General features: G+C 43.4%; 1 protein-coding gene across 1 annotated transcript; it reads right to left on the bottom strand.

The window, feature by feature from the left end:
• Positions 1-859: 859 nt before the first annotated feature.
• LOC113196221 (olfactory receptor 6N1-like) lies at positions 860-5,220 on the bottom strand. Its single transcript, XM_026407990.2, has 3 exons — positions 5,153-5,220; positions 4,736-4,807; positions 860-1,809 (listed from the first exon to the last, which is right to left on the bottom strand). The coding sequence occupies exons 2-3, from the start codon at positions 4,758-4,760 to the stop codon at positions 860-862; spliced, it is 975 nt and encodes a 324-aa protein (XP_026263775.2). The 5' UTR covers positions 4,761-4,807; positions 5,153-5,220.
• Between the last annotated feature and the right edge of the window lie 5,315 nt (positions 5,221-10,535).

Below are 10,535 nucleotides of genomic sequence, written 5' to 3'. Positions count from 1 at the left end.
ACACATTATTAAAGTATGAAGGTTGAATTTAATTGGTGATTCCCAAACTCTACTCAGGAGAGGAAAGCTGGAGAAACTGGAGAAACAAAGAAGTAGTGTGTGATCTGAGAATTGGGTCCTTATCTCTGCTTTGTATTTAAGTCTGGTTTCTACTTTTTATTCACAGATAAGACTGGTAAAGCTTTTTGTTGGTTTACTGCATGATCTTAAAATATGGCTCCGAGTGCTGTTTTAATGTGAACTCCCTGACTGTGAAAGAGAACCCTGACAACACTCTTCAGTTCCCTACCGAACACAGTATGTTATCATCTCTAGCTCCCAGCCATCTGTCCAGATAGTTCTGTCCCCTAGGTAGCTGACCCTGGTCACTAGACATCTCAGGATCACTGGACTCCACCAGCTAAATGGCTTCTGCCCCTGGCTCACCGCTGCACATCTGAACCTTCGTCCAAGTTGTAATTTTAGTCTCCTTTTGGCCAAATTGGCTTAGACCCTTTTCATCCTCCTCTAGAACTCTTGTCTTGACGAAACGGGCGACCTCCTGCTTCAGTTGGTCTTCTTTCTTTCAGAATTCCACAGCCCTCCCAGTCAATCACTCAGCTTTCAACATTTGCTCCAGGACCCCATGTTTTTTCCTCCTGCATTTCTTCCCCCATTCAGTTGGGAAGGAATCAGAGACCTTATCTCCTCTCTACCTACATGGGCCACCTGAGATCAGTTCGGAGTTTGCAGTATTTTTTTGACCTAATAATCAGATTGATTATGTTATTGTCGTTTACTGACTCAGACCAGATGATTGATTAACCAAACAGCTGATTCGCCCAGTTACCCAGAATCTGGATTATGCCAGATGAGATCATCAGGGTCCCCTCAAGACAGTCTTGAGCCTGTCAGTGACCCTCCTCACCGCTTCCTTCACCTCTTTGTTGCGCAGTGTGTAGATGATGGGGTTGAGGAAAGGAGTAAGGAGGGCGTAAACTAAAGCAAGGAGCTTGTCCGTTCCCTCGAGACATCTTCCCGGGGAGCCCACATACACTGTGAAGGCCGAGGCATAGAACAGTGCCACTACAGTCATGTGGGAGGAGCAGGTGGAGAAGGCCTTGGCACGACTGGCAGCGGAGGGCAGCCTCAGCACAGCCCTCAGGATGCCCCCATAGAGTCCTATAATGAGCACAAAGTTGCATCCAGTGGCCACACCAATCACTGCCCCATGGACCCCAGCGTGCCAGCTGGTGTCCACACACGCCAACCGCATTAGCGGTGCCAGGTCACAAAAGTAATGGGCTACCTCCTTCAGGCAGTAGGGCAGAGTGGCAGTGAGGCTGGCTGGCACAAGTGCTGCTGAGAAGCCAGCCACCCAGGTGGCTCCTGCTAGCCACAGCTGTACCTGCCTGCTCATGAGTGCGTGGTAGTGCAGTGGGCGGCAGATGGCTAGGTAGCGGTCCAGAGCCATGACTCCCAACAGGTAACACTCAGTCATGCCCAAGGAATGGAAGACATACAGCTGGAGGAAGCAGGCGACCGACGGGATGGGGGAGCGCCCGTGGAGCAAGGTGTGCAGCAGTGTGGGCACCGTGGTGCTGACATACCAGAGTTCCAGGAAAGAGAGGACACTGATGAAGAAGTACATGGGTGTGGACAGTCCAGAATCTGCGTGAACCACGACAATGATGAACAAGTTCCCTGCAAGGGTGAGGAGGTAAATGCATAGGGTCCCCAAGAAAGCAAGAGGTCGTAGTGTCCCAGGGGTCGTGAAACCAGCAAGGATGAAAGTCTGGGTCCAGCTGTGATTGACATGATCCATGATGCCTAGAAATGAAGGGTCAAGACAGAAAAAATGAGTAATGTCTAGCTTCTTCCTTTCTTCAGAAAATATTCCTAGTGCCAGGGACGATTGTGAGCACTTGAAAGCAAATTGGAAAATATCCAGTAAAGTCATCACTTTGCGATAGAGGAACTACAGCCCAGAGGTACATGCTTGTCCAGTTTCATAGTGTTTGTATGTGCCAGGGTTGGAAATAGACACAAAGCCTCCTGATCCCTGTTTCTCCTTTCTGTGTTGTAATATTTGGCTCCAGAGACTTAAGCAACTGTATTTCTCCCCTACATCACTATGAAATAAAAAGAGAGGAAACTTCTTCTGTTATCCCTCCCAAAGTTCCAACAATTAATGAACCTGCAAAATGGGGCTGGGTGAAGGGAGAAAAGTCAGCTAACAGCGACTGCGGAGGCCTCTTTCAGAAAGCCTGTCTTGAGTGCATAGACTATTTTGGTGAAGACTAGGAGAAGATCAAGGAAATGAAAGATTTCCAGAAGCTCTGAAGTATAATCCCTGAGCTCTCATCTCCATGGTGACTCATGATTATTCACCCAGCAGTCACATCACACCTTCTAAAAGGTGACTCTCAAAGAACCAGAAATTCTCAAAGAGAAATCCATGAGTTAGAAGCCCCAAACATGAAAGATCCTTCTCTGAAACTGGAGATTGGCTGCATTGAACTTTCTGACACTAGCAATAAGTTGAGTTGAGGAACTTCTCACTTAACCTCAGCTTCCTCTCCTCCAAAACAAAACCAAAAAGATTTAATCAATTCCTCTTAAAACTCTTACAACATAGATGACTATTTCTCCTCCTCTTCCTCCTCCTCCTCCTCCTCCTCCTCCTCCTCCTCCTCCTCCTCCTCCTTCTTCTGGCAGTACTAGGGATAGAACTCTGGGGTGCTCTACCACTGTGCTACACATCTCCAGTCCCCTACATTGCCCAGGCTGGTCTTGAACTTAAAATCTTCCTGCCTCAGCTTCCTAAGGACCTGCCACCACACCAGGCACAACACAGATAAATTAATGATCTTTAGGGTAACTGAAAAGTGAGTATTGGCTTTAGGGTAGCATCAACAGCAATGTCTTTTGAATTTCCCTCCCCCACCCTAACAAGGCTCACCCAGGACAGCTCAAAGCGCCCGCCTAGTCTTCTTCAGCTGCTCCCATCTCTTCTGCGCCCTCCTGCCCATTGCCTGAACACTGGATGGCATGGGGACCTGTGGCATTCTCCTTGCCATCCCTTTTATCCCTCGCTATTGACATTTCAGCTCCTGGAAATGCTCGCTTCCCAACGGTTCCTTGTCTTATGTTCCCTAGAGTTACTGAGTGTGACTTGCTCTCCCTAAGGGTCCCTCTGGGGCAGGATATGGGGCTCACGGAAGTGAAGCCAACTAGTTGTATTTCTCAAATGACTTTTCTACTTTTCTCCACTCTGCAACAAGGCCTATCGCCTTCCATAAGAGACTTGTGGTTTTCTGAAGACGGTTCTGATCGATGCCTATCGTTCCAGTATAACTATGAACGGTCCTTTTTCAGCCTTAAAAATACTTGAGTTTTACTTGGATGGCAAACTATATGAAAATCCTAGATGCAAGAATATTACTTTGATGCTACTGCCGAGTGTATGATGTAAATATGTGTCTGTCTGTATATAGAATTATATAGAGATATAGAGAATCATAGATATATAGATATGCATATGCAATCTTTCTTTTTCCAGGCGTGATAAATCTGATATCAACATGGAAGAAGGAAAGAGTCACAGAATTAGACCAGGGGCATCTACCCTATCTTCAGGCTTCTATGACAGACTACCGCAGACTGGATACCTTATAAACAGCATGAATTTATTCCTGGAGGCTGTTAAATCTAGATCAAGGTGCCACGAGAGTCCGTGTCTAGCAGGGACCTTTTCTCATTCACAGATGGCCATCTTCTTGCTGTGACCACATGCAGTGGAGCTCCCTGGAGGCTCCTGGTAGAAGCACCAATTCTGTTCATGAAGGCTCAGCCTCACAGCCTTCTCACCTCCCAAGGACCCACCTCCAAACATCATCCCCCGAGAGGTTGGGTTTCAACAGATGGATTTGGGGGAGACATAAACATTCAGTCCGAGGCACACAGTGTCATATGGATTCATTGCTTCCCACTTCTTTTCATCATAACAAATAAAAAAAAAAAGGGATGACATTTGTGTGGCACACCGAGGTGAACAGAAAGGCTGCTCGCTTACAAATGGAATCTGCCTCAGAGCTTTCCATTCCCTCCTAGGCTCTGGACAGTCACTCAAAGGGGAAGGGGCAGGGAGATCAGTAGTTCAGCCACCTAACATCTGCATTTGTTGAGAAGCTCTGTCCTAAGGAAGATTTGAAAAAAAAAAAAAAAAAGGCTGGGGGGGGGACTCAGAAGTTTGCAGGAATAAAAGAGCACAAAGGAAAAAAGGAGATGTGTTGGGCAAACTGAAGTGTAAGAAAGGGAATGGCCTCTGGTGGGGTTAGAGGAAGGGTGCTTAGTCTCTGTTTGTCTAGACTCTGTCTCTGTTGATCTCTGTCATCCTGGTCTCCGTTCATTCATAAATGGATAAATACGCTGGACGTTGCACTGGGAATCAATGGTGAGGATATTGTGCTGTTAGCTTTTCACTGCTGTGACGCACATCTGAGAAAAGCTGAATGCAGTCGAACATGCTTGTAAGCCCAGCTGTATGGGAGGCCCAGGCAGGAGGATCACAAGTTTGAGGTGAGCCTCAGAAGCTTGATGAGGCCATAAGCCACTCATAAGCCACTGTCTTAAAATAAATACATAAAAAGACTGGGGATTTAGCTCAGTCGTTAGGTACCCCTACGTTTAATTCCCAGTATCAAAAACCCCCCAACAAAACAAAACAAAACAATGCCTGATAAAAACAACTTACAGGTGGAAAATTCACTTTGGCTCATGGTTTCAGAAGTTTCCGTTGATGGTTGACAGGTTCCTTTGTTGGGGCCTGAGTGAGGCAGGACATCATGGTGGAAGGGAGGGGAGGAAGAAAGCTGGTCAGATCACAGAAACCAGAAAGCAGAGAGTGAAAAAGAAAGAGGAAGAGACTGGGGAAAGAAATATCTTTCCAGATTACACCACCAGAGACCTATTTCCCCCCACCGTGGCCCACTACCCATAGTTGGCGTCAGCTACAAGTAGTTCCCTCAGTTATGGATAGACAGCCCACTGACGAGTCAGAGCCCTTGGGATCCCATCACTCCCCCCAAGCTCCATCTCTGAACAGTGCTGCTATAGGACCAATATCTTCACATATGAGCCACCTCGATCTAAACCGTAATATACATGTTACCTTGAGCTGTCCGGACTCCTCGTGTCTCTGCAGAAGGACTGTGATATTCTGCAGGCTCAGCACGTAGTCCACAGTCCACAGTACTGATTCATGTGACTCCGACTGTTGCCAGTGCTTTCTTTGGATGGTCATCAGAACATGTGCTGTCAAGTAGTACTATGTTGTCCCCACAACCACACACACATAAAGTCAGGTCGAGCAAACTGCAGTGTAGGAAGACAGAAAGAGGCGAATAGGGGGTCCAAAGTCTATGCATTAAGGGATAATAGCAATTTCACAAAGGCAAAAAAAAAAAAAAAAAAAAAAAAAAAAAAAACCAGGATCTTGCAGGGTGACTTTGGACAACTGGCTACAAAGGGGATTTTTTATTGGGATTATTATCAATTCTCCTGACCTGCAGATGACAAAAATTCACAAGGCATGAATTTCTATTATAGAAATTCAAATGTGAAAATTTCAAGTAATGTGTATCTGATGTGGAATACTTACTGCTTTTTATGCTTTACATGTATATACTGATTTAACCCTCATGAGATTTCTCTGAAAATGATTTTATTGCCTTTATGTCACACATGAGGAAACTGAAAAGCAGAAAGCTAAGTGAATAATTCAAGGCCTTATAGCAAGGAAGTGACAGAGAATGATTGAACCAAGGAGACAGACTTCAAAGTCTCTTTTCTAACCATTAGGCTGTCCTGTCCCAGGAGTAAGAAAGCTTACTACTATTTAGGAGCCATGGTGAGTGTTAGGAACAGAATCAGGAATGTTGCGTGTCTTGTTTCCTTTCATTTTTATAGGACCATGGAGTCCCTGATAACCTTTTTTAAATATAAGAAAGAGAATTTAAGATTTTGCTCAGAATCATATAACCAAAAAGTGGCACAACTTGGATTTGGATCCAACAATATAGGATCAGATGATGTCCAGGTTGGTTTTGATCTTTCTGAAAGAAAATTGGGTCTGCTTCTTGCTAGGTTATGCAGTAAAGCTGAACCAGTGTGAAGGAAGAAAGCAAGCAGGAGGTCTGTTTGGATTCAGATCATACCTATCTGAGCCTAGTTCAAGTCCTGCTCTTTAAGAAGTGTTGCAATCATAGACCAAGAGTCCCTGAGATGGAGGAGTGTGGGCAGTCATCCATGGCCAGCTACTCATGTTGTGGGCATGGAATGAGACTTTAAAAGTCTTGCAAAGGTCATCTCGCCATCTGGAAGGGATTTGTGGTTCAATCCATGTCTCTACAGCAAGACCAGAAATAGTCATTGTGTGCAATTTTAGATGGTCGTCTCTATAAAAAAGGATCAAGGTCAAAATGATATAAAGGTGGCATAAAAATAGAAAGATACATAGGCATAAAGATTGTAAAGGCATAAAGAATTATAAGGACATTAAAGGAGCTGAATATCATTGGCACAAGCCAGAAATAGAAAAAAGCAAATGTCGGGAGCTGAGCGCCCCCTAGCTTTGAGCAATGGAAATGTGGAGACTGGCTTTCCTGACCTCGAAGCAGGTGGATCCCCATCTCTGCTCCATAGAGGAGCACAGCTTTGAGAGTGGGCGGTACCCAATGGGAGTGGGCTGCCTCTTGTAACATTACCCCTCTGCCTTATATGAATGAAATGTTCCTTCAAACAACCTCCCCCAATAAAACCAGGGTTCAGGGTGTGCTCTTTCTCTTTCCAATGGACCCCTAAGGTTGAGAGCTGTCACCAGACCCTAAGAAAAAGATATCTCCTTTCTGTCTGTGTAATTATTTCATTCTACCCAAATTCACCTGGGGTGACCCTGAATGACCTTGTCGCATTTCATGGCAGCAAAAATGGATTGTTGCGTCAATAAATGAAAATTTTAAAAGACACTTTTATCAGTACTAGTCAAGATTCACACAGTGATCTGTCTCTGCCATGTTCTGGTGTGTCTTGGCCACTAATGAGATGTTCATCTTTTGGCAGATCATGTTATCCCCCGGATCCTCAGTTTATTCTCCAGAAAAGGGAGAGAGTTGTATTAAATCATCTCAGTAGAGAACTGATGGGGGAGCCGGGAAAGCAAAGAGGACACAGAAACTGATAAGGCTTTAAGTCCCCATTTAAAGTTTCTATTTGTTTTTTTTTAATTTTTATTTTATTTTTTTTTTATTGGTTGTTCAAAACATTACAAAGCTCATGACATATCATCTTCCATACATTTGATTCAAGTGGGTTATGAACTCCCATTTTTTACCCCAAATACAAGTTGCAGAATCACATCAGTTACACATGCACATTTTTACATAATACCATATTAATGACTATTGTATTCTGCTACCTTTCCTATCCCCTACTATCCCCCTTAAAGTTTCTATTTGTATTTTCTGCCTTGTACTTATCTACTGTACGTATTATTCTTGTAATGCTGTTGTTTGTTTCTCATAGATATGGTTTCATTCTGACAGGGAAATGCAATCGAGTGTCCCATGGAAAGACTCAACACAACGAGGGCCTTAGGCAGACAGGCTCAGTTCCAGGAACTGAGGATGGGTTCAGAAATCAAAACTTCGCAATTCTTTCTAGCGGCAAGGGGCAGAGAATGGAGAAATTGGGACATGTTCTGAGACCTCTGCTACTCTGGGTGTCGTTTTTACCACATTTGATTCAGAAACTCAGTACTTCAGCAAGCTGAGGATGGAGAGTCCTTTAGTAGATCTGGTTACATCGGAAAGGTAACACCAGGGTGATGATGGAATTCTGACATTTGCTGAGCAGAGTGTCTCTGAGCCTCCCGTTTACTGTGCTTTATGTACCTTCTTCACTCTGAGCTATCACTGTTATGCACCCATTTTCTACCTTTTCCATATTCCTTGTGTAGAGTCGTCTTCCCACTCCCATCATCTAGGCTTGAGCAGTAAGGCCATTGTTTTCTCTGTGACATTAGACATGTCGCATTGCCTGGTCTCAGATTCCTCATTCATATCCCAACTTTAGTGGGCACTCAATAAGTGGTGTTACTGCTGGAATGTAAAGTTGTTCATGGAGACTAGATAGATGTTGCCTTCCATTACTGATGATTGGTTTGAATGGTGTGAAAGACTGGACAAATTTGAAAGTCATTTCACATGATCTCAATTGAGAAGTGCTAAAAAGTCCCCTATCAGGGCTGTCAGTCTCTGTTCTAGGTAATTCTAAAGCCACAGGTTTCTATTTAAACGAGGAGGAACAATAACATGTACCTTTTCCTTTCTTGCCTCAGGGGAGAGATATCACTAAAATATGAGAGTTCTTGGTGAGCACTAAACATCTGTAATAATACATAGAGTGTGTAGAAATTTTATTCCTGGGGAGGAGAACCTAGAAGAGAAGGTCACCTCTGCTCAAAGGTCCAAGAGTTTGCAATGAGCCTGCAAATCTGTGAGCACTGTGTCCAAAACACAGTTTTCTCCTTCCCGGTTAGACTCAGGCAGTTGCATTGAACTTCCATGTCCCTAGCCAGCCCAGACGCTCATTTCTATTTCCTTTGAGTCAAGAAAGAAGCATCGGCCCCATTACTGAACTATCACTGTCACAAATAGCCTGTTTGGAAGATCTGATGCCTCCTGTCTCAGGAGGAAGCAGGAGAGCCAGACCTACCCAGCTGAGGAAATCCTCCTACAAAACTTTTCTTTTGAGCAACTCAGGGGAACCCAGTGAAGTGCTAACAAGTTTGCTAATGAGAAGGCAAACAAGTAGCGTAAGTGCCTGGGGAAGCCAGGGAGAGAGGCCAGGGAACGATTCCCAGGAGGAACCTGGTGCCTGCTAATGACTCACAGCCTCAACTTCAGTAATTATCAGCATTTTCTCTTTGGAGACCACTCGTACATGAGGAGTGGGAGCCTTGGAGAGGCTCCTTCAATTACTGCTAATTGGGAACATGGGGATGCAGACCAAGATGGGAAAGAAGCTGCTATAGATATGGTTGTTACAGAATCCCTTCCCCAGGCCTGGTCAGGACAGTTTGCCTGAACCAAATGTTCATTTCCCACATTGACAGGAGGCCTAAGTTTCCCGTTAGGCTCTGACACTAACCGGCTCTGGCAGAATGGGTCATATACCTGCTCTGACCTCAACATTTTTTTAATTATGTTTTTATTAATGCATTAAAATCATACATAAGGGTGGGCTCTTTGTGACACATTCCTAGAGGACATAACACGATTTGCTCCTTTTGATTCCCAGGACTCCGCCCCTCCTCCCTTCTCCTCCCTCCTCTGATCCCTTTCCTCTAGTTTTACTTTTCCCTCCCATTTTCTTTTCTTTTCATATTGGTGCATTATAATTGCACACACAAATGAGACGCACTGTGATATATTTATATAAGCACATAGCAAAATTTGGTCACTTTCTTTTTAATATGTAAAATAAAGAGACTGGACTTTATGAATTCTCTGGTGACATTGAACTGCACATTTTTGAACTCTGACAAATGATGTGGAATAGAAAATAAGTACATTTTGATATCAGGGTAACAGCCTGACTCCTGCTTAAAAAAAAAGAAAGAAAAGAAAGAAAAACACATAAAAACAGTGATGTAAATCATATGAATTCAACTTGTTTGTTCTTTAAAACATTTTATAAACTGTCAGTTTTTAGGAAAGCAAAACTCAAGTTTCCTTTTAGAAAATAAAAAAAAATAGTTCTGATCTTCTGCCTATTTATCTCGGCTTGCTTATACACATATATAATATCTTTTCTCATGGCTCTCAAAGGATACCAAAAAATAAAAATCACAAATGCAATTTTTTGTGTTGGTATAATATTACAATTGAACACAGCCAAAAACCTTAGGTTTTAATTCCCATTCTTCAAATTATCGATTGTAAAGTTTAGTGCATTTAAAAAATTCTATTCATGGGCTGGGGATGTGGCTCAAGCAGTAGCACACTTGCCTGGCATGTGCAGGGCACTGGGTTCGATCCTCAACACCACGTAAAAATAAAATAAAGATATGTGTCCACCTAAAACTAAAAAATAAACATTAAAAAAATTCTATTCATTCATTTATTTATTTTAGTTATACTTGACAGTAGAATCCATTTGGATACAAGCATGGAATATATCTTATTCTACTTTGGACTTTAGTCTTACTGATATACATGATGGTGAAATACACTGTGGTGTATTCCCATATTTACATAGAAGTTATACCAGATACATTCCACTATATTTCCTTTTCCTATCCCCTTCCCTTCCCTTCCCTTCATTCTCCTTTGTCTAATCCACTGAACGTCTATTCTTCCCCTCCACCACCCCTTATGGTGAGTTAGCTTCCACATATCAGAGAAAACATTCAGTCTTTGGGATTGGCTTATTTCACTTAGCATGATATCTCCAGATCATCCATTTACTGGTAAATGTCACAAAGTCTATCTTCT

The sequence above is a fragment of the Urocitellus parryii genome, chromosome 11, assembly GCF_045843805.1.
Source record: "Urocitellus parryii isolate mUroPar1 chromosome 11, mUroPar1.hap1, whole genome shotgun sequence".
Taxonomy (NCBI): domain Eukaryota; kingdom Metazoa; phylum Chordata; class Mammalia; order Rodentia; family Sciuridae; genus Urocitellus; species Urocitellus parryii.
Note: the sequence above shows the minus strand (reverse complement) of the source record. Positions and strands in the feature narration are given on the sequence as shown.